Source organism: Lepisma saccharinum, chromosome 18 (genome assembly GCF_977018435.1).
Source record: "Lepisma saccharinum chromosome 18, izLepSacc3.1, whole genome shotgun sequence".
In the NCBI taxonomy this organism is placed as follows: Eukaryota; Metazoa; Arthropoda; class Insecta; order Zygentoma; family Lepismatidae; genus Lepisma; species Lepisma saccharinum.
This window is the reverse complement of record NC_139246.1, coordinates 45,663,774-45,689,684: the sequence shown is the minus strand read 5'-3', so window position 1 is coordinate 45,689,684 and position 25,911 is coordinate 45,663,774. Positions and strand designations below refer to the sequence as shown.

The window sequence follows — 25,911 nt, the reverse complement described above, 5'->3', positions numbered from 1 at the left end:
GAACGCAGCACGGATACGCTGAACATGTTCCTCTGACTTGCGAGGACGACCTGTGCTTTTCCGTTTGCATATGCAACCATTTTCTACAATTTTTTTTATGTCACTCGTAAATATATTTATGACGAGGCGGAGCTTTGTTGAATTGACTGCGGAATGCACTTTGCACTTTCACAATGGCTTCACTCTTCGCAAACTGTAGCACACAAAATGACTTCAACTGTGACGTCGCCATTTTACCTGTAAAAAAACGCCTTTGGAGGTATTGTATGAAACTAATATGGAGTATTATAAAACTTTGAACCTTTCTCTATCCATTTATGTATGGCACGTGTTTCTATATTTTATTGTTCGTGAGAAATAAACATTTTAAACATTTGATATCTGCTCTTTCTTTTTTAATAACCCTGTATATACAGTGCCTCCAATTCCGTGCGAGGCCGAGAGATCGGGTGTATTGTGCCGGGCGGCGCCAGCGGAGATGCCGACATTTTCAACCGGTAACGTCCCGCTTAAGTTTACCCTCAAAAGCGTTTTGCTTCGCTCGGAATCGTTTGGAGGTTTCGAATGTGCAACACTGTATCAAGATTACGTTGCAGACTAAATCGTTAGAAGTCAATAGTTTTCGGGAGCATTGTTTGCAATCTGAAAGCCCCGAGCTTGAGTTGTTCTTTCCATCGAGACTACAGGGGCTCTGGACAGAGCTGCGAATGGAGTGAGGAACAGACCTTCAACCAAGAGCATGGCAATTTCGTACTGTGTGAAAGAGTGTGGTTTTTGGTTACTTGCCGTGCTACCTCTTTGTGTAATTGCAGTGTGTGTGTGTGTTGTGTGTTAAGTAAGGCGATTGAAATGCCAGCCGCAAAGTTCACGTTAGAACAAAGAATTGGTATGTATGACACTTACCTACGTGAAAACAGACTCGTGTTCAGACGTGTGTAGGTAATTTTCACAGAAATTCCCTGACGTTTTACCTCCAGGTAGAGAGATGGTTAGACGTCTTGCCCTTACATTACGAGAAATTGGATCTTTAAATTTTAAAACCCCTAAGCAAAAATTGGCGTGTAACTGCAAAAAGAATAATAGGATTTATATTTTTTGAATACACAATAAAATCAAAGTGGTACCACACAAAAATACCCGCTCCGTTTTTTCAATTGTTATCATATAATGAAAGACAATATGGGCATTTTCAACAAGATTCGGCCACAGCCACGGAAGAAGAACTTTTGCGTGTGAATCAAAATTTCATCAAACTATGCCAGGAATGTTTGAATGTAGGTTCACTCCACTTTTAACAACTCTCATAACACAGATTAGTGCTAGTTTTGCAATATTAATATATATATCTGCATGGTAATGATATGTCCATAAAAATAAGCGGGACGTTACTAGTCTAAAATGTCGGCGTCTCCGCTAGCGCCGCCCGCCATACTTCCCCCGATCTGTCGGACTCGCAAAGAATTGGATGCACGGTATATGAATGCTTCATTTAAGTTAATAATAACCCGCAGCTCTACAGCCCGTGAGGGCCTTGGCTTACCTACCGACTGCTGGTCTCCCTCCCACACTGTTCCTCCGTCACCTGTTGCAGCGTGGAGATCTTAGACCAGTATTGGGGTGACGGGTGGTCAGCCCGTCGAACCCCCAGCCGTTGTAGGTCTTCTCGGCCAGTTCATTTAAGTTACTGTTTCTATTTTATTCATTTAAATTACTGTTTGTATTTTGAAGGAAAGAGTAGTATAACATTCCGATGGTCGTCGTGGAGTAGCTAGTTGGTTAGCGTAGCAGATTCGTTGTATTAACAAAATCCCAGATGCGTCCTAGGTTCAATTCCCATCATCGGCAAAGTTAAACTGTTCACATAAGACTACCTAAGAGGTACTCTCTCCTGTTAAAATCGGTTATCAGCGCTAAGCAATGGAGAATGTTCACTTAGCATTGGATTCTAACAAAGAACCATCATCACTAGACCTATGACTTTTACGTTCTAAAACGTGTGCTTTTAGGTTCCTAAATTAGGCTCTAGAAATCCTAAAATAGGTTCGAAAAACTTAAAATAGGTTCTAAAAATACTAAAATAGGTCCGAAAAATATTAAGCTAGGCCCGAAAACTCCTGAAGTAGGTTAAAAAAAAATTAAAATAGTTCAAAATTCCTGACAAATGCTGATTAGGTATAGTCACCTATATCCTGAAATACCCACTATCTTGCATAACGCTATGTGTATTGCCTAACCCTACGGCAATGGCAGAACTTACCATTGGAAATTTGATATTAAAATCAACGCTTTACCATATAGTTAGGCAACAATCTTTTTTCATGATATTTAGTCAAACTCCGCAATTTTGTCTCTGAAGATCATCTTATATGCTGAAAGTAATCTTTCAACAAAAACATAGTCAGTGGTGCAAACTTCAATGCTGAAATGTTAGTTTGCCACAAAAAACCGAAGTGACGCGAATGTGAGCAAGGCCACACGGATCAGACCACTTTGAATTGTACAGGTAACAGTGGCACCAGACATTTTGTTTGTTCAGAGCTTTGAAAAATCAACATAGACTTGGAGGAAGGGAAACCGACAGAGAGTACGTTTCAAACAGGTTCGTCATTGAATTTTTTCGTGACCAAACAAAACAAATGCCTTTGTGTGACATAAAAATCCTGTAAAACCTTTAAAAATATATAAAAACCTAAAAAAGGGCTTCGTTTAGGCGGTTCTAAGAAGCAAAATAGGTGTTTTTAGGCGCTATAAAACTTCATCAGTTGTTGCGTTTGTTAATCAAACGTTGACATAACTTATTATTTCTTGCATACCTGTAAAGGAAAAAAATAGGTTAAAAACGTAAAATCCGAGGCCTAATCATCATTAACAATTCGAGAATTACCTAAGAAATACAAGCATACGAGCGTATCTTAACATAAGATAGGTGTTTTTCTATCATTCACACAATATTCTTGTACGATATGGTTAGTAAAATAAGCGTTGAATTTTAGAATCATGTGTCAATCCATCCTCATGGAACCAGTCATGAAATTATTTTTGATGATCATATTTTTGTAATTATATACATATAATTAAGGAGCTTAGTGGACAAGGGGTCCATACCAGTCACCAGCGGACTTACTGGATTTGCTCATAGTCAACAACCTAGGCCATCTATCGTCCATTTCTCTAACTTCCAAGCTTGTGTCTTTCACAGGAAACACAGTGTTTTAAAAATGCTTTTTTTTTTTTTTGGTAATATATGTTTTGGGACATGGGCCTCTTTTAGACTGAGTTCCTCAATTGTAGGCCTACGTTCATGAAAGATAATTATATTCACATAACCAATTCTTCGTTGTTGTTTGATTAATTGTGATGAATTAGAGTAATTTGTTTTTATGAAAATGCCAACAAATAACAAGAGACTTGAAAGATGTATATGCTGAAGCTTACATGTTTCAAACACTTGTGAGTATGTAAGAGTGTGGGAATTAAGCTTTTTGCTCTGGGGAGGAGGGATGCTCACTCAGTGGCGTAAGTTAATTTCTGATTTCATTTTCGGGGTAGCTTTTTTGAGTATGTAAATATGTATATGTTAGCAGTTAGTAAACCAAACTATTGCCTTGCAGTTCCAAGTGCATTAGGAAGTGGTTCTAACGTAGGACATTAAATCTTCTGATAGCATATGCACTTAAGTTACACATCTGTTACCTATGGTACTTCGGCTCGTTTTCGGGCCATGGCCTCCTCAACGTTCTTCCTCCAGAACGTCCTGTCTTGGGCTGCTCTTCTCCAGTTTCTAATATGTGAAGGATAGAGTCTGCGACCTTATGGATACCATCCTCCCATCTAATACTTGGTCTTCCTGCAGGTCTTCTTCATCCCATGTTTCCTCCTAGCATCTTCTTCGGGATCCGGTGCTCATCCATTCAAACTACATGGCTAGCTCAGTTTAATCTTTTTATTCTTATGTATGTGGAGAGAGGTACTTCCTTATAAAGTTTGTAAATTTCGTCATTATATTTAATTCTCCACACTCCTTGTGACTGAATAGGGCCAAAGATCCTTCGGAGGATTTTACGCTCAAATGAGTCGAGTTTGTTAGCGGCTTGTTCCGTGCTTCACATCCATATACTACAATACTACCAATGAGTGTTTTGTATAGCATCAGTCGAGCTCTTCAATTGACATCTCTGCATCTAATTAAAGGTAATATCTAGAAGTAGCCCTTATTTGCTGTTTGCATACGTGCTTGTGCTTCTACTATTTCTTCATTTTTTTCATTCGGGTTTGTACCTAGATATGAGAAGTTGTTGGTCATTTCGATGTTAAAGTTTTCTATTACCATGTTCTGTTCCCAGTTTCTTCTTTTCCTTGACTGGATTAATATCTTTGTTTTATTCTAGTTTATTTTTAGTCCAAATTTCTTGCCTTCCTCATTCAGGTCCTTAAAGACTTCCACCACTCTTCTTAGTGATCTATCCATGATGTTGGTTGGCCTCCTCGATGGCGCAGTGGTAGCGTCGTCGCCTTGTAATCAAGGGGTCCCGGGTTCGATACCCGGTGGAGGCACATATTGTTTCGGATCCCACTTTAAACTGTAGGTCCAGTCCCGATTAGCCTTTCTGTGCATAAAGTGGACTTAAAAACAACAAATCAATCTATCCATGATGTTAATACCATCTGCATATACAATTTTTTGTGTAGATTTGTATTGTAGAGTGCCTCTGGTATCAATTCGTAGCTGCCTGATAACGTATTCAAACTTAATTTACACACTATACACAAAGAGGGATATTGAACTAGTACCACTGCGAAACTTGACAAAATGCATATTGCCCGTTTAACTCAAAACTCAATGACGGCGTGCAGTGAGAATTGTGATGTACCTCCAACGAATGAAGGTGACGAAATCAGTTCTTGTTGCCATGGGGACAGGTTTTTGTAGTTTATTTAACAATAGACAGAGCAAGGGCGCTAATGTGGAAGCTTTTTGTAAAACTTCTGACGCGGAGTGGGATGTAATTGTTTTAAAGGTTAAATATATTTGATTTCCCGAATGCAATCTCTCCCTCCACTTCGGTCTACTTTGAAGTCGAGGTATGTACTCCAAATGCAATCTTCTCCAAAAATTCTGCACGATTTGTTGACACCTTTGCCAACGCGATAATCGGTTAATCTTGCTCTTGGTGAAGGATGTTCTCTTCTGGGATGTTTAGTAGGATGTTGCCCATCAGGAAATGCCCTGGCGTAAGTGCTGTCAGGTCATTGGGGTCACTTGACATGGATGTGATTGGACGAGAGTTCAAACAACCTTCTATTTGCACCAATTTTATGCCTTCATTACATTTTCATTGAGGGGGGGGGGGGGGAAATAAAAATATCCTTGGCAGGGATTAAAGAAAAAATATTCTACCGGGGATAAAAATTTTGGTGTAGGGAAAATTCCCGGCATCCCACCGCCCGTTAATTCGCGCACTATATGTACGTATTCATTTATTAGCTAAAATAGTACGAATGATAATTCTCTGTTGTCATGTTCCATATTAAGTGACTACTAATATGAACAGCTGTTGGATATAACTAACTTCAGCAGAGAGGTCTTAGGTTCCACGGATATTTCATTAATTTTGTTCCTTTATTGGCCATTTTACAAATTACCTCATAGTGGAAATTTACCTGAAGAGAAGCGAGAGATCGTCCTCCTCCGGGGCCGTGTGGTCTAAAGCACCATGCTTTGGATGGCGGCTGCGGGACGGCATGGTTCAGTCTCCGGGAATTTTCGGCCTGTGTATAGGGCCGGTGGCAACCATCGTGAGGAAATTGGGGAGCTCCGATTGCTACAACGGCTGGGGGTTGGTCAGGCTGACGACCCGTCCCCCTAGTCTGGCTGCAGATCACCACGCGCCACTGGTGGGAGAGGCCAGCAGTCGGTATGTAAGCCAGAGCCCAATATTGGGCTGTAGCGCTATAGGGTTAGAGAAGCGAGAGATCATTGGAACACGTGGGTATACCCTTCGGCCCAATCAGTAGCCGGATGCTTTGGTCACGTGCTTGCATTCAACTATTATTGAACAGATATGTATTTCACACTGTAGTTGGAGTACTTAATGAACAAACATGCAAGTGTGAAATTGTTCTGCTAACTTTTGGTGAATGCATTTTCTCAGATAAAATATGGAATGCTCTTACTTTCTAGGTTGACGGGTTACAACAAAATGCAGTAAGACTGGATGTTAAAACCGACCAAACTGAAGCAAGTTTGAGTAAACTAGGTAAGTCTGAAATAGCAGACAGTAATTATTACTAAATTGAAAAAGAATTCTTTAAACCAAATAAGAAAAGTAAAATGTAATCCCTTTAGTTTCAGAAATTATTGGCCGAATTACAACTACCGGTATGCTCGCATGCACAGACCTGTCCTTTCACACAATCCTTTTTTGTGTGTGATTTATTAAATAATACATCGATTCTCATTCCCCTTTATAACCACTAAAAGAGAGAGAGAGAGAGAGAGAGAGAGAGAGAGAGAGAGAGAGAAATGAGCGAATACATTGTTGGCCATTGCGTAGTTACTTGTCCGATCAGCTCCAATAAATAAGTACCCATTTAAAAAATGTACTGCCGGTACACTTTTTGTATGCCATACCGGCTCATACCGGCCAAATTCGGTCACTGGACTGACTATAATAGTTGATAATCTTTTTAATCTAAATACATTTGCAGGTACAGTAAAACCTCGTTAATCAAGACCTCGATAACCTGTACTTTGCTTTATCCTTACAGGCAAAAGGCAAAATATATATATTCAGAATGCAAAGTTTTAAATGTGCCTAGAAGTCAACAAGAGAACTTCCCAAAGAAAAGCGTATCAATCCCTAAGATTATATGTTTATTTTATTTAAGTCTCTCTGAATGCTTCACGTTGACCAGGGCATTCACTTGTTTTTCTCAGTTGTCTCAACCTCTTAGGCATGTTTACAATGCATTGTGTTGTGCCATGCAAACCTCCTGAGCATTCAGGAAAACAGGTAGTTCCTTCTGTTTATGGAGTCAGCGGTTTGCGTAGTGGCAATTAATAACACGATTCGGCATAGAGGAAGAGCTCGATGGCCTAGTAATATAGAGGTGAGACAAGCTGAGAGGGGACTGACTTTTGGGATTGAGTTGAGAGAGACGAGGTGGTTAGCAAGGCAGTAGGGCAGAAGTGGAACGACGCTCTGGTCGACGGATTGGAGAAGCTTACAGAGGACTTCGCTTATTTGATTCAGCTTAATACTTCAGATAGACAGGTAATTATCCTAACACCCAGCCATGATTCAGGTTCAACGGTTCACAAAACCCAACGAGTGACCATTGTCTTTTCAGTAGTTTAGTTCCTTAGTGTGATTTTGTACCTTTCGCATTGCTAAGCGTTAATTCGTCATGCCAATGACGAGTGGTCTCATCAGAGGATGAATGATGAGTAACTTACATCACCCAGCAATTAATTGGTTAACAGTTTAGGTATTCATAAGACCCCACGAACTTTAAGGTTCGACACGAAAGGCAGTCAACCACTGATGTAATTCTGTTTCCCGCAGACTTTGTACTGTATTGTATAGTGTATGTAGTCCTATGCCTTTTAAATACACCATAATAAACGTGTTTTGTTGCTATAAACGGAGTTTTAATGAACTTTCTACTATTCTTTTAGGTTATTTCAACTTTCGTTAAACCGGTCAACTTATCCCCCGTTAATCCGAACTAACGAGGTTTTGCTGTATTTCAAACAATCAAATTTGGATTGATTCATTTAAAATTTTTTGGTTCATCGGCACGTATGTTCATTTTCCACCCTTCCGTTTATGCGGGGAAAACCCACTTATGTAAAAACCCTTACCTCAAAATTCCAAAAGGGGTGTAAAAATGAGTAAGGTTAAAAATGTAAGTTTTAAAAAGATCTCATAAAACAAGCACATTAGAAAAGGTGGGGATAGTCCAGAAACTACCTCAGAGACAGAGACCTGCTCTTATCAAAAGGTTTATAACATTAGCTGAAACACTGTGGCGGCGGTAACGCGTCTGACTACCATGCTAAAGGTCCCGGGTTCGATCCCCGGCCGCTTCAAAACCGGGAACTTTTCTAACGATGGAAGCGGCCCCGGCGCCCACCCAGCGTCGAATGACATGGGTACCTGGGGGAAACCCTGGGGGGGTAATCCGGGCGGTCAGAGGCGTGATGCTGATCACATCACCCCCACTCACGACCGGATCAAGAAAGTGTGGGGCGTTACCCCAACACCTCCTATACGCCTTCATGGCGTGCTGCTAAGCACAGGGGAGAACTTTACCTTTCTTTTTACCTTTACTATTCTCGTGATTCAAGGGTGGTTGGTACTACTGTAGAATTCCCACACTGGAAAATTTTCAAACACAACACTCCTAGTTTGTCCTATATAAACTCTAAATCAACTCTGTTTCAGAATTACTGAAATTAAGTAAAGTAATGATGAAAGTAACTTTCGAATATTTTGTTCCTTAAAATATTTATCCGTGTAATTTGGTTGTGAAACAACACATTTCAATCTCTAAACGAGTTTTCTTTCAAAATTTTGTACATTTTCATACTTGATTGATAAATTCATTCAGTGTGGAAGTTGGGGATTTTAACTGCATTAAAGTTATTATCGTCAGACATTTAAACCGAAAATAAGACATACATATTATATTTCATATTGGGTATCAGTAATGGCCATTCGAAACATTTTAAACGAAGAAATGTGTCAAAATTGTCTCTTCAGTTATAAAGTTACGTACGTTAGTTGAGACTTATGCGTAAGATGGAGCAAATAACAAGTCATGCAAAATAATCCAGCTTTTATTAAAAAAAAAAAACTGTCATAATTATTACATTTCATAATTGAAAGTATGTTAATTTAGTTGCACCATCTTGCTCTAAAATTACTGCTTTATGTATGAAAATTATATAACTAGTTAATCGTTTCAATGTTGATCATTATTTACTGTAGTAACTGGGAAATATTTTTACAAAAGTTACGTATGAGGAGAATAATTCTACACATGTACAGTTAAAGTGATTAGACAAAGGTTAGTATTTACACAATTTACAAAATTTCGTGAGCCTGAAATATTTATTTGTAATAGCTATAAGTGGGCAGTAATGATCATCTGTGTTTCAGACAACAAAATGGACATCTTACGAGAAAAAGTTGGTGAATCTATATCAATCTCTAGGTACGTACAATACCCGTTGTTCGTAAATTGTTAAGAACATTAAAAATAGATTTTTGAAGTAATTACATAAAATATATTTTTCATTTCATTAAATTGATTAACAAATGCTATTTACAATGGCATGTTTATTGTTATTGTACTTCACTTTCTTTTTGGTTCTATTGTTCACAATATATGTTCCAAATTAATTGCACATCGAATTGATCTAAGCGTTGAATTGTTTCGCCAACATTTATGATGTAGCTCTTTTTTGTTTGTTGGTTAGTGATTTATAGTAAAAATAAGACCATGTTAATGTTATAATACTATTATTATTATTACCACACAGTGACGGCATTTGGGATCCAAAACCGGAGGGGAGGAGAGTTTACTTTCCCTTGATACATAATGTGTATCATAGTGTGGGGGCAAAAGTGGCAAAAAGTAGGGAGGAGGAACTGCCCCCATGCCCCCTAATTGCCTCCACTGTTACCACAACAACAGTAAAAATAAGAAACTATAAATACGAAGGTGAAATATTTTTGAGATCTACAAATAACTTGAAGTTGTTTGTCTAGTTAGTACAATGAACACACACATACACACATTTTTATATATTAGAATTAAATTTCACATGGGTCAAAAAAGACACGAACACCTTAGCAAGGTTAAGAACACGATTGAGGTTATGATATTTCGAGAATTGTTAGAGAGTTCGAAGATGTCTGCTCCACTGGATCTTCTGCACTTTTCATAAAAACAAATCACACCTAATAATACTACAATTAAACCAATAACTTTAATTTTTGTCATCTCGTGTAACCGGCAATATTTCTAAACATCAAAACCCTGCCATCTAAATTACATTAAACAAAACAAATTCATACACTATAGTATGAAATGCAGTGATGTGCGTCTACGCGTAAGCAACGATAGTCTACATTCTACAAGTAGACTATGTTATACACGTATATTACGTAATCTATGTAAACAACATGGCGAAAGGTGATAACTTAGCAAAGGGCTCCGTGGAAGTAAAACAAAATTATACTACGTATCAGGTGCTGATGTGTGAGGAGAACTTTTCATACTCTTTCTTCCAAATTCGAACAATTTCTTACCTAGGAGAAATCCTAACATAGGAAATATTCTAGTGTTTTATGGAGAAAATACCACTCTTCCCTCACGACTGCCATCTGTTGTTTTTCTTGCATAATACTTAGCTTATTTTTTATTTGATAATAGAAGAGAAGAGAAATTTTGTTGTAAGTTTTAAGTTTGTTAGGAACCAATATAGTTCAAAATGTCACTTTCTTTTCATGAAACCCTTAAAAATTATTTTTAATGCACTTTAGATTGTCTACGTAGTCTATGTAAACATCAACCCAATGTAATCTAAGCGTAGATTACGTGTAGACAACGCATGTAGACGTAAACGTATAGTCTACGGCACATCACTGATTGAAATGTTACTGTGTCCAAGTAACAAACATTATCTTCTTTCTCTTCTAAGTAAATGCAGTTCATTAACTCGCCTATTGAGAGTAATGCTTTAAGAGTGACGGTGAATTACTATATTAAAAAATAATAATTTACCAATGCAATCTGACCGTACATTAAACTCCCCTTCTCAATAATACAAGAGTTATCGAGTTTCACACCAAAATTTATTTTTAAGTCTTGAATCTTGGTTACTTTTGCTTTTGGTGTCGTCTAAAATTCGGCTACAAGTATGTGTTTCCATTTTCTTCAGTGTCCTTGAAAATAGTTTCTGAAATACTTCAGTATCTTATAAACCCTACGGCAGTTTCAGTGTATAGTGCATAATAATTACGATGTACAGACAGCGGCAATAATAATATTAGATCCTGAAATACTCTATTCCCTGCAAGGCGTTATGTGTGTTGCCTAATTCTAAGGCGAAAGGTGGATTCTAATAGCAAAATTTCAATGGCAACTTCTACCCCCACCGTAGAGTTACGCAACACACATAACAGCGAGTATTGTAGGCTCTCTTCTCCTTCACTCCCCAACAGGCTTCGGCCAGAGACTTCCCGAATTTTCACATATAGCAACCATAGACTCAACTCGTTAGTTTGCTGTAAAGGTAAGCTATTGCATGCTACAGTGATAGTATTTGATTGTTTTCAATAATCTCGTCTTAGAACAATAGTTAATTGCACCAAATTACACTTAATTTAATTTAATTGCATTTCGGAGGCAATTTTAAAATATCAGTACTGTTTTATTAGTTTGAAGCCAATAACATCCCCGTTGTCGCCTTGTAATCGAGAGGTCCCGCGTTCGATACCTGGTGGAGGCACATAGTGGTTCGGATCCCACTTTCAACTGTAGATCCAGTCCCGATTAGCCTTACTGTGCATAAAGTGGACTTAAAACACCATATCAATCCATCTCTCTCTCTTTCTCTCTTTCTTTTAATTCTCTTTTCTACCCTGTATCTCTCTTTCTTCTCTCTTTCTGTTTCTCCGTTTTCTGTGTCTCTTTCTTCCTCTCCATTTTTTCTTTATCTGTCTCTTTTCTCCCTCTCTTTCTGTCTCTCCCTTTTCTCTTTCTCTCTCTCTCTCTCTCTCTCTCTCTCTCTCTCTCTCTCTCTCTCTGTATCTTCTCTCCCCCAACTCTGTGAATTTTCTTCTCTATAGTGAAATGTTTCTCAGCTTTTTCGTACTACCATAAATCATGACCCTTATATTTTATGATCCCTCTCTATATATTTATTTTTCACTACATCTATATTTCTCTTCAGTGACCCATTTCAGGATCTTAGTTCATCTTATGGTGCTATAGACGAAATTTTCATTTTCTAAAAAAAATATTTAACTAGTTCCGCTATCGCTTGAAAAAGTTGTCTCTACTGTGCACTACTAAGATGCCAAGGCTACAAAAGGTGATCCATAGGAATACGAAGGTCGTCATTCCCTTTGCTAAATTTCAAGGTAGCTACTGCAAACACCTAGGAAATAAAAGTAGAATTTCAAAATTACAAAATTTTACTTCTTTACTGATTGAGGTTTAGTCTCTCTCAACATGGCTCTAAATTTGATCTTTTCTTCTCTCTTCGTTATTTTCTCACCTCTTCTCTTTTATCCTCCCTTCCCTATCTTCTCCTGTCTTCTCAGATTGTTGTTGTACGCTCCTTCCCAACTATCTACATCTCTCTCTGTTCGGCGAGTGGTATGGTATGCCTCGGAAGTAAATGGAGAAAATAACAATTAGCAATCCATGTAATTAAAACTAACTACCAAACAATAACATGACGACAAAGATTACAATATTTGTTTACTAGTTTTACTTTTATTACCGTGTAAACTAGAGAAAACTCTCAATGCAGTGTCTATTCAGATAACTTTAGAAATGCCGAAGTGGTTATCACAGCGTGCTATGACGCCAGAGGTCCCGGGTTCGAATCCCAGCCTGGGTATTAATGTTCATTGTGAGTGTTCCTTCATGAAATGCATGATAACATCAGTCATTCTCATAATCAAGATTGGCCAAAAGTGACCGAAAAGCGACGCTAAATAAAAAAAATCAAATGAAAAATGGAACTGCTTGAAATTAAGGTGTCAATTCATCTATTTTTCTAGTACGTACTTCTTTCTTTGTACTTTGGTGGAATAGTTTGACATAGTTTGTGTTAGTGAGACTTCTTTAATTCCTTCATTATAATGCCTTCCCACAAGCAAGTTTAATTTCTGGAAAGCAATTCACAAGAAGTTTTTGATTGAATACTTTTTTTAAATAAAGAGAAATGTTTTTCTGCAATACGAATGAGGGACAAACACATCACATGAATGCAGATTTTAAGATGCTGGGTAATTCTTCTTACAACAGGAAATCATTTTAGCCATTGTTGTATATATCTAGTACTGACTGGCTCGCATTATACGATTGTTTTTGTAATACTTCTCTAGTTATTAATATATATAAATAAGTTGCTTACTATGGAAAAAAGGCGACCTGATGTTTGAGTTGCAGCCTTATTTCAATTGTTAGCACTAGGTGGCAGACTGTTAAATTTAATTCAAATGCTCAATACTTTCAGAACTTTTAAAAAAGTAATCATACGTTCAGATCATCATTGCTACATACTTACTGGCCTTATTACAAATATGACTTTTAATATAATATTTGAAGCATTAATTTGCAGTATAGCCTATATGTCCTTACTTCTCATGACGAGGTTCTTTACAAACCTATTTAAGAAAGACCCAAGGCAATTAATGAAATGAGTTTTTGTTTACGTGTTACGAGATTTTTTGATGAGGTGAGAAAGGGCAGCCACACTCACCTTACCACAAAGAAACTAGAAGTTCTGATGTTAACTTGCTCTAGTATTGCAGTAGGAGAAAAGTTCCGATATATTTAGGCCTACGTAACAGAGCTGGAGAGGAAATAAATATATGCATTCTCTCTTACTAAATCCGAAACAAGTGGGTCTCATCTTATGAGGAGAAGAGGCAGTTCTCACTGCTGAGAGTTCAATTTATTGATTGATTTGGTTTATTTTACTAATCGCGAAGATGAAGATAAGTTATGACATGATGAAACTGAAGAGACACTCACAATGAGCACCTATGCCCAGGACGGGATTTGAATCCGGGACCCCTGGCGTCGTAGCACACTGTGCTAACCACTCCGCCACGGAGGTCGGCGCTGATAGTGCGAGAATGGTGAGAGGGGTAAAGAGGAACACAACCAAATTCTAATAAAGTGGTCAAAAGAATCAATGGAACTATTTTTCTTCTAATTGCAATGTACCAGCACTTTCTTCCTTTGCAGTAAGGTGGTAAGATAAAAAAAAAAAACACAGAGCTTCCACCGGGATCCAACCCGGGAATCCTTGATTACAAGGCGACAACCTTAACCACAAGGCTGTCGGAGGAGGCGCAAACAATTGTCTCTAATTATACTTTGCTAAAATAGAAACAAATTATAATTGCACAGTCGAATGTTGATAATATCCCAATACACCACAACATACCTTTTTCTTTGTATACTCACGTATGCGGGTCAACTTCTAGATGCGAGAACCCACAGAAATCTTTAAATCCTTTATCCTTTCCCCTCGGCTTCTAACTCTGTTGTATCCAATCAAATAGGCTGACATTTATAATTATAAAATGTGTTGTCTGGTTGACCTGCTGCGCATTCCCCGCTCCCCATTTCCCTTGCCAGCATGTAGGTAACCCGCCGTAAGACCAGACGATACCTATAATACAATGTAGGGTAAGAGTGGCGTAGACAGATATCCTAAACAGACTCTTTTACAATATCCCTCAAACCTTCTGTGCCAATTTGTTATTTAAAATGTATGCCTATGCGCAACAAATTCTAATTTCTGGCTTCGAATATTGCCAATTATGTCTTAAAAGATATTTATTTATTTGGGAAAAAGTACTCCATATATGACTGTCTGTTTTAACCCATATCAGTAAAACGCACACGGTGAAAATTGGTTTCCATATCAGATATTTAAATTAAATTAAAAGTTGACGTAGTCTGCAAATGGGCGAGATTGATACAACATTTAAAGGATTTCCTGGAACAAATATTAATTAAAAGTACTGAGATTATCTAGTGGAAAAAGGAAGTAAAAGAACGTAATGGAATAAGTTTTGATTTGCAAGCTCTTACAACCTGCTGCACGATATACAGTATTAGTTCTTGTTGAGAATTCACAATTATCCTCCATTTACCTTTTCATAGAGGAGTGATTTGCAGAGAGTACTTGATTTCCGAAATTTACACCGTTGGGGTAAAAAAATATGCTCAGTGGACAAATCATAACATCTGTAAAAAACTGTCCGTGTTGCTTCTTATTAATCTACATAGTGTTTCCATGGCAACAATAAGTAACACACAAAACATCACTTATTGTCGAAAATTTAAGTTCAATTTTAAGAAAAAGTTGCTTTTGATTTGCAATAACTTTTTCTGAACATTGCAAAATTAGAATTAGCCTCCTACATTATTATTGTTATTATTATTATATTAATTGCATTACAATTAAACCATAGAACATTTCATTATAAAAGGAAACACCTTGATCCCTGTACAGTGTCCTGGATTTGTTGTCTCGGACTTTTGCTATATGGAGAAATAATTGAATATTATATATATAAATATACCGGGTGATCCGTTAGATAAAGAAATAAGAAACTACTTACAATTTTTCGATTTCATGCTTCAGCCATCTTCTTTCAGTAGTGTTCTTGATAATTTTTTACCTCATTCTTTATTGAGGCCGCGGTGGCTCAGTCGGACGCTTCGTGTGAATAAAAACCGAGAGAGAAATTATAGTGATATAATAGTGGAAAAGGGGAGTTCCTCGAACGTGAAAAATCAGTTCCAACAAGATAATAATAAAAACAAGTCGGAAGGTCTACAAAAGGTGATAAAAGAACAAAAGCAAGAAAAGGGGATAAAGAATGTGACAAGTGACACCCGCCCGGTGGAAATGTTCCCACCGGTAAATACGGAGACCACAAAGGAAGAACACAACCAGAAAATATTATCGATGGACACAAAAACAACCGGGAACTTCCCACCTAGACAAACAAGAGGAAAAAGGAAGTGAAGAAATGCAGGATGCCCAGATGCAGAACGAAGGGAACTCAGTTGATCTTCCTCCCATCCCAGCTGCAAAGGACAACGACCCAAAAGAGGAGGACAAGGGACCATCGAAAGACTGTGAGCTGGAAAGTGAATTGAATACAGAAGAAAGTGACGAAAGTGCCACTTCAGTTTCAAAGTGGAAAAAATCTCAGCAGATGGGTGCAAAAAAAAGGACGAAGAATGCGTCGAAAGGTAGCGAGAACACAGTAGCGAAGAGGAGATCAGTGAGAGAGGTAGGAGGTATGAATAGAGTAATGAACAGAAGAAGTAAACCCTAAAAAGGGAAATTTAATTTGATATTTCATTTGTTATCTGTATATTTTTTTTTCAACGTTATGAGGGACGATCGGAAAGTACTATTAACTGTGTGCTACATTATTCCTTTATTAATGGTATATATATACCACTAGAATATGTACTATTAATATTAATGAAATCTTTACGCCTGTAATATGTAAAATGTTAGAAGAATTTGTACGGGTACACTCCATAGACGTATTGTTTTTGCAGGAAGTTTGTATGTGTGACTTTCCATCAATATATGGTTACGAAGCCATAGTTAATACTGGTATCAATGGCCGTGGGACAGCAACACTGGTTAGAAACGGCCTAACCATTAATAATGTAAAAAAGTTAGTAGATGGGAGAGGCATTAGCTTTCAAAGTACAAACTATACTTTTGTGAACATTTATGCCCCATCAGGCAATCAAAATAGACAGTCACGTGAACAATTTTATAATCAGGACATTTTATATTTGCTACCATTAAATGAATCTAAAATAATACTTGTGGGTGATTTTAATCAGGTATTAAATCCCAGCGATTGTTTAGGAGCTTATCAAAAGAGTCCATTTGAATTGCATTTGAAAGATATTTGGTTACAGAAGAGACAGGATATAATATTTACATATTTTAATAATAAATCTGGATCGAGAATCGATAGGTTATATACAAATACAGATCAAATAAGAAATATAACATCCATAGAAGCATTGTCAGCGCCCTTTACTGATCATATGGCAGTAAAAATGGCAATAAACCTGGAAGAAACAAAACTAGTCAGGGGTCCTTCATATTGGAAGCTAAATATACAGTTAATAGAGCTTCCACATATCAATGAAATATTTGCACAAAAATGGGTCGAATGGTGTAAACAACAAAAGCATTACAGTAATCATAATGACTGGTGGGTTCGATATGTAAAACCAAAATTAAAACCTTTTTTCTGCTGGTATGGAAAAGAAAATGCAAAAGACAGAAACGGATTGATCAACTTTTATTACCAGTGTTTACACGAGGCATGTCAAGGGAGAGATGTCACCAAAAATTACCAAGCCATACAGCAGTATAAAGCCAAAATCTTAACACTCCAGAGGCAACAAATGGAAGGCATAACAATAAGAACCAATTCCAAGAATTTAATTCAAGATGAAAGAACTTCGATGTATCACCATGTACAGATGCAAAAACAACAAAAAACCCTCATGATAAAGAATCTTGTGGATTCAGGTGGAGAATCGCATGTGAGTCAGCCAGGAATCATGCAAACATTTTATGACTATTATGGGGAGCTTTATCAAACCGGGGAGGGGGAATCAGAAGCAAGAGAGACAATACTGAATTCTCTAACTAATGGTTTACAAGAAGAGAATAGACAACTTTTAGATACTGAAGTAACAATAGAAGAAGTATATGAAGCGTTACGAACATGCAACCTTAAAGGAGCATCAGCAAAATATGGTATTGGTTACAATTTTTATTTGCAGTTTTTTGAGATTATAAAATATGAACTAATCAAAATCATACAAGATGCCTTTAAAAATGGAAAAGTTTTACAAAATGAAGGCATCATCATATTGATACCGAAAAAACCACACGCAAAACAAGTAGACGATTACAGACCAATAACATTACTAAATTGTGACTATAAAATAATGGCAAAGATCTTAGCAAATAGGTTAAAGTTAATTTTACCACGGATACTCAGCGAGAAACAAACATGCATTGGCAAAAAGCATAACATATTCAGTGCAGGTGGAGGGATTCGCGATTTCATATCCTATTATCTGGTGCAGAAACTTGATGCATGTGTGCTTGCTTTTGATTTCAAAAAAGCGTTTGATTTAGTGTCGCATGACTATCTGTTTGAGGTGCTAAAGGCATATAGATTCAGTGATAAATTTATTAATATTTTGAAAGGTTTCTATCAACAGGCAACATCTCAATTAATGGTCAATGGATTCCTGTCGTCCCCAATAAATATAACAAGATCAATTCGGCAAGGATGTCCACTAAGTGTGCTCTTGTTTGCTTTAACCCTGGATCTTTTGCTGCAATATGCCAGGAAAACTACTCCCGACGAGATACACGCCTTTAAGGAAAACCAAGTGTTTGCTTTTGCAGATGATCTATCTGCTTGTATCACCACAAACGAGCAAATACAAAAAATGATGGCAGCGATACATATATACTGCCGTGCTAGTGGGGCCAAAATAAATATGGAAAAATCAAAGGCGCTACCCTTTGGCACATGGGATCAAAAATATCCAGATATAGGGATCCCATATGTACAGGAAATTAAAATATTAGGAATAATTTTTCACAGGGATGAGGAACAAATGTTAGAATCCAATTGGCAAAAGATAGCGAGAGACATTCGCATACAAGAAGCAGACAGTTGAACATGATACAACGAGTGTGGTTTTTGCAAACATATATGTTTAGTAAATTAAACTATACGGCCCAAGTGATCCCAATCAATCAAAAATACCTCAGAATAATGAATTCAGCAATTGGTTGGTTTATGTGATATGGACATTTTTTCGAATACCACTATCCAATCTATGGCAAATGAAACTAAAAGGAGGATTGGAGCTCACAAATATTGAGATCAAATGCAAATCCCTATTCCTGGCACGATCCTATACGCTCTATGGCATTGAAGATTCCATTACATCATTATGGATACAGTTATGGACAGAGGAATTTCCACCCCAAAATCCGCCAGATCTACGCAGATTGAAAAAAAGGACCGATATATCTACGAAGTTTGATGCAAGAATTCAGTTATGTGGTGCTTCGGCCAAAAGGTGAAGATGTAAAACTCTCTCAATACTTACATACACTGTTTCACAAACAGTTGCAGATACCGACTCACCGCATTGAAAAACATTTTCCCAATAACAGGTGGCAAAATATTTGGAAAAATTTAAATAAGAAATTTCTGGATACATCAGTATATAGTGTTTGGTACAATGTAATACATGATATTATACCAACTAACGAACGCTTACATAATATCAAGAGACTAACAACTAATAAATGCCACATATGTGGAGAGATAGACACCACTGAGCATAGAATAGTAACATGTAATGGAGTAAAGGGAATTTGGAAATGCCTAACGACATATCTAAGACAAATATGTCGAACAGCACCCCAATACTTTCAACCGTCGATGTGTACAAGACCAGATTTCAAATATTTTCCAGAAAAGAAAAACAATGCAGTAATTTGGTTAATAGCTAATACAATATATTATGTATTTTGTAAAAAGTATGAGAGCAATAGCATTTTGTTCACACAGTATTTAAAAAGAACTAGATGGAAATTGTTACAATATCCAAAAATGTATGAGTATTTTGGAAACTACCTCAGTGTTGTTTAGAAAACAATAATTATGTACTTGTGGTGTGAAAGTGTAAACAGGATTAAATATATGAAGAAATGTATATTTATATTACAGATACAAATGCATGTTTACGCCAAATAAAAAAAAGTCGGTAACGCGTCTGACTACAATGCTAAAGGTCCCGGGTTCGATCCCCGGCCGGTTCAAATCCGGGAACTTTTCTAATGTTGGAAGTGGCCCCGGCGCCCACCCAGCGTCGAATAACATGGGTACCTGGGGGAAACCCTGAAGGTAAAGGCGGTCAGGGGCGTGATGCTGATCACATCACCCCCACTCACGACCGGATCAAGAAAGTGTGGGGCGTTACCCCTATACGCCTTCATGGCGTGGTGCTATGCACAGGGAAGCACTTTACCTTTTTTTATCTTTATTGATATTTTTTCTTTCCAGAATCGAATACCAGTTGACATAATTTCTACAAGGTTTTATATTAACAAATTTGTATAGTTTTTTTACAATATTGTCTGATTTTAACATATTATTGAATAATTTGAAATAAAATAGGTTTAAAAAAAATTCGCTACCTTGTTGGGATATGGTTTGCTATGGCTCTGGACTTAAGAGTATTTTTCTAACATTTTTCTTTATTGTTTCTGAATGTTTTACTGTGGTGGAAATTAGTTAATATCTTGATCTTTTTTACAGAATTTAGAATTTTATTTGAAATTGAGAAGATAAACCATATGTAGAAAGATAACAAAGTTTAATTTATAATTGCCATATAGAAAAATGTATGTAATTTCCTTTTATAGAAGTAATAAGAAAGCTTAATTTTTCTTGCCAAATGGATTTCATATCAATATCATTTGCATGAGGTTATTGCAGCATGACACCGCAAGAGCGTCGGCCGCTTGCCGGCCCAGTCATGCAACAGGTGCCGGCAAATTGCGTAACAGATAGTCCGTAACAGAAACAGCATCGCGGCGCATAAAGCAAACCGAAAGTGTAAAATTATATTTAAAACTAATAATAATGATGATCACTAACCTTCTGTGTTACAAATGATGTTGAAAATGACCTCCTTCAACACCAATACATTTCCGGCATCTGCGTATGAAATTCCTCTGAACATCCATAAGCTCCTCAGGTGTGATTCTGGCAATTTCTCTTCTTATATTTTCTTTTAAATCCTCTATTGTACGCGGGTTATTCTGATACACTTTGTTTTTTAATGTTCCCCATAAATAATAATCACAAGGAGTAAGATCGGGGCTACGAGAGGGCCACAACTCAGTACTGATAATTCTGTCCTCAAAAATCTCGGCAATAAAATTAAGTGATTCATAAGCAGTGTGAGCAGTAGCAGAGTCCTGCTGAAAAAATGACTGCTGGCATTCAATGTCCGTTAATTGTTCAAAAAAAGGTTGTAGTATGTCTCTTCGATACCTTTCACCATTGATAGTACCTTCATAAAAAATAGGCCCTATTATTCTGTGCGCATTCAAACCACACCACACACCAATTTTTGCAGGATGGAGCGGAACTTCACGCACAAGGTCAGGTTTTTCTGCGCTCCAATAGCGATTGTTTTGTGAAATAACTCGGCCATTCAATTCGAACCAAGCTTCGTCTGAAAATATGATTAATTCTGGATTTACTCTGCCAGCAACAATATTATCCAGCATCCAGTTACAGAATCGAACTCTAGTCGCGTGATCGCGCGGTTGCAATTCATGAACCACTGTAATTTTGTAGGGTTTTAATCTAAGTAATTTAGTGGCATTTCGTGCTGAGGATTTTGAAATGCCTGTTTCCTGAGCAAGCCGACGGAGGGATTTTTTTGGAGTATGTTCAAGTCGTTCACCAATTTCGTCTAGCTTTTCTTCCGTAAGAACACGTCGTCTGGAAACACGTTTCTTAGGTTCAAGAGATCCTGTCTCTCGTAATCTTTTAACGAGGTTGTAAACAGTATGTCTGTCCGGAACAGGATTGCCAGGAAATTTTCTTGCGAATCGCCTGACTACTTTTCTGCAAGAGTTCGTTTTCACGTAAGTATCGTACATAAAAACTCTTTGTTCAAGACTATATTTGTTTGGCGGCATAACTAATGAATGAATAACAATTAACACACGATAAAGCACTAGCACTGAACAACACGAGTACTGATAAACGCAAACCGAAGTGAACACGTCTAAACAACTGGTAGCCGACAGCTGTCGCATTCGCGTAGTATCGAGAGGCTTCTCGCGGCTTACCACTACTCCGATAAGCCGCTGACGCTCTTGCGACATCTGAGGAATTTCGCTTCTAGCGTCGGCTCTATAGACACTGGATGGACCAAATTTTGAGGGAAGCACAACAAAAGACTACTCTATGAGGATATGTAATGCTCCTGCCGCAACTTTGAAAAAAAAAATATGGAAATTACGACGTTCAGAAATTTTGCGTAATTACGGGGAAAATAGAACTTTGGGATTTGGCCCCCGTTTCCCCCTGGACTCACAATTGTCGGAATTTACATAAAATGTTGCTTTTTGTTCATTCTTACATTTAGAATTTAAATTTCTTAAAAAGATGCAGTTGTTGAGCAGTTATAGCCTTTTATATTCAGTTTATCCCATAGTAGCAAAAGGGGAAAAGTGCTTATTTCAAATGGCGCTCTCAGAAAGAAAAACGCACACAGTGTATGATCGCTACTTTACTTCAAAAATATTCACACGTTAAAATTAAGTGACACTGTTAAATAATTCGTTTATCTGCGCTTTCGTTTTGCATAATAATGTATACGTAACCTCCCCCCTCGAAAATCTTGGGCACGCCACTGACTCTAGTGTTCAAAAGGATTAATCTTGTGTTATCTGCAAAATAAGAGTCACGGTTTTGTTTATTCGAAGGCAAGACAAGAATGAAAAATTGAATCCTTTATGTTGGATGAGTCATTGCTGTCAGAAGCGATATGGGCAGAAATAAAGTGCCAGAAATATTTGTATTTTAGAGGACACCTTTTCCAGCATCCTTGCGGCAAGGTACGTGCTTATTTAAGTTGTAATTGTAACTATAATTGTGAAAAGTGGAAACATTACAAAACAAGCGGTTTGTGTAACGGGCTATCTGTTACGCAATTTGCCGGCACCTGTTGCATGACTGGGCCGGCAAGCGGCCGACGCTCTTGCGGTGTCATGCTGCAATAACCTCCCTGTAATAGCTATAAGCAGAAAGCATGTAAGTTTCAATGAGTGGAGGTACAGACTTCAGCCACATGACGGCGCTAATGTTCATGGTAAGAAAGGTGATGATCTCGTCACAACAACGCACACAGTATGTCGTATGGGATGCGAAATTTTAGAGTAATACATGCGTGATACTGTCGCCACGCAGCTGAAGTCAGTAAACCTCCAATCACTCGAAACACTTACATCCTTTCTGCTTATATTACAATAAGCTAGTCGGAGATGCGTACATTAACCCCTTGCGTATAAAGGTTTATTTTTCTGACATCTCAAACGGATCACCCGGTGTGTGTGTGTATGTGTGTGGTGTGTGTGTGTGTGTGTGTGTGTGTGTATCAATGTGTGTTTGTGTTTGTGTGACACCAATAATTACTTTCTTGCTGTTATGTGTTAAGAACACAAAAATGCTTTAAATAACCTGGACTGTGCAATTAGGCCACTAAAATAAATATTTTACATGATTACGCCTTAACTTGTAATTTTTCAGATCTTTAAATCACCAACAGCAGTTAATTGACTTACAGTCAGACGCAGCAGTCCTAATCAAGACGACCAATCAGCTGAGAAATGAAGTAGGCAACGTCAGAGATATGTTACGAACAAATAAGGTAAAGTTAATTTATTAATATTTCAACATGTGGTGGAGCTTTGGTGGTAATGCAAGTGAATAAATAATTCTGCAGTAAATATAAGGGGGTCGGGATTGAATGTCTACCCTCGTGGTTCAGTTGGTATGGTATCTGACTACCACACGGAAGAACCTGGTTTTATTCCCTGGGTGGCTGATCTCACGTGGGAATGTTTCCATTTATGTCCCTGCAAAAAGTAACCAGTGTGCAATCAAATAAGTGACTGGAGTAAACCTATGGGGATAAAGTCGGCCGGAGTTTGATGTCGATCACATCACCAAAAGCCGAGATCATGAACTGTAGGACTCCCTCTCCGCTCCTCCCTTTGTGTCATCAAGGCATGTTCCAATGAGCAGGGCAATTCTATATAATTATAGGTTTTATAATAACAAAGGTATCTATCAACGCATCTTTAATCAAGAAAAAGTTATGTCTGCATGATTGTAAGGAATGTCCCATTTTCCAGATGTGAGAAAACGCATCTAGATTGTACTCCTTATCTGGGAAGAGAAATTCACTTCCCATACAAAGTATTTTAATTAAGGACACCCCAAACGAGATCCAGTGTCGTATGTGACAGTTGCACAATTACTACAAGCGTTCCGGGAGGCAGGATCAGCCACAGGATTCCTGACGTCATTTGCAAAGTCCCCAAACCGTAGCGCACGCCGATTATCACAAGAATGTGGTGGTAGTCTACCATCAATCGTTCGGATCTCGTAAGCGCACAAATGGCGCCCTATAACATCAGCTTCAACATCATCTCAGTGAGGATGATCCGGATCGCCGAGCTGAATATTGTGAATGGTGTCTCGACCAATTATAGCGTGACCCTTCCTTTGGAACGAGAAACCTTGACATTGACGAGCTACGGTTTGGGGACTTTGCAAATGAAGCGAGGTCTGCTGTGGCTGTTTCTTCGTAGGTGGAAGTTCAGGGACGTCCTGATCGTCGCCTGTCCTTGACTGATCCTGTCTCTCGGAACTTTTGAAGTAATTGTGCACATGCGACGGTGGATCTCGTTGGGGGTGCCGTTGATTAAAATCTTTTGCAATGGCAAGCGAACTTCTCTAACCAGACAGCAGTACGATCTCGATGCGTTTCTCACACATTAGAAGCATTCTGCCACTGTTTTCACACACTTGGAAAAATGTGACATTTGTTACAATTATGCAGACATAACTTTTTCCTTATTAAATATATTTTGAAAAAAAACCTTCACCATTGCATTTCTCGTAAAATTCTACCCTCATTTGATATATCACATCACCCCCTTTCCGATTAAAAAAAATGAGTTCGATTCAATATGGCGGCCACCAGTATGGCGGGCGTCCGCTTGGCCCTAGGCCTACACCTAGGCCTAGGCCTAACCTGTTTCTATCATGACCATTTGTATCCAACCTTACTCCTTTACATTGTATAGGAGTGTTGGGGACTTTTGAATCACACTGTTTATTAATGATGTATTCATAGAGTATCTACCGGGGGACTTACCGATCATTTCAATTGACATCGAATTATGGATGTCGTCAGAAACTAATTTATGTAGTCATATTTTGCTGATCTCAGCATTACATATATTACAAATATTTAATGTCGCTATATTAACAATTTTCTCCTTGCAGTATGGTGGTGATTGTCATAATGATGGAACTAATGAAATAGATGATTCTTCTCCAAGCGGAAACTTCAATGGTGGACCAGGTATGAAGAATTCAATTCCACACATTTATTTTCTGACAAATCCCTTGTCCGTGAGCATGAATACAGTTTCATTGCAAATGAATAAACATACGTATATGTTCAAATTCATAAATTCATTTGTCGGTCTAGAAGTTTCTTAAATCTCGCCCACACTCATATATATATATATATATATATATATATATATATATATATATATATATATAAAATTTTCTTTATTTAAATATATATGTATATAATATATTATGTACATATATGTGTGTGTGTGTGTGTGTGTGTGTGTATATATATATATATATATATATATATATACAGGGTATCCGGATTGTAACTGACAGTTTTTAGATAGTTATTACATTTGCAACGAACGGAGCTCATGTGGAGCTATACTGAGCTGTAACTGCTTCCAATAAAACTTTGTGAGTTTGCCTTCAAAATGCACGTCCTTGTTTGTAGCTACTCCTTACCATATTAAAATAAAACACTTTTAAAAACTGTCAGTCCCACTCCGAACACGCTGTATATTTGTGTTTGTGTGTGTGTGGGGGGGGGGTTGAGTGTGTGTATGGGGGGGGTTGAGTGTGTGTGTGGGTAAACTTGCGAAGTTAGAGCTGTGTAACCGAGGTATGCCTCGAAGTTACAAATCAGAACATTGTATTCATATATACGCGTACTTAATATTGTGACAACTAACTATAATTTTAATTGTGTCGTTGATTTCTAATCTATGCGTAAATGCAATGGCTTTTGCATTGCCATTTTCTTAAATTTTGTGAGAATATTCCACATATATATCACATAATAATTCACAAACACAAACCATTTAACCTTGTCAAAGCCACGAGGCTGCTTTGCTAATTAGCCAAGTTCACTAAGTTTATG

At 37.7% G+C, this 25,911-nt stretch overlaps 1 protein-coding gene across 1 annotated transcript in view; it reads left to right on the top strand.

The window, feature by feature from the left end:
- LOC146002232 (fibrinogen C domain-containing protein 1-A-like) overlaps positions 1-25,911 on the top strand; it is a 258,177-nt gene that overhangs the window by 217,539 nt on the left and 14,727 nt on the right. The window contains exons 8-11 of the mRNA XM_083139951.1: positions 6,182-6,257; positions 9,165-9,219; positions 23,184-23,304; positions 24,951-25,029. Coding sequence (XP_082996077.1) covers positions 6,182-6,257; positions 9,165-9,219; positions 23,184-23,304; positions 24,951-25,029 — 331 coding nt within the window. The remainder of the gene's footprint in view (positions 1-6,181; positions 6,258-9,164; positions 9,220-23,183; positions 23,305-24,950; positions 25,030-25,911) is intronic.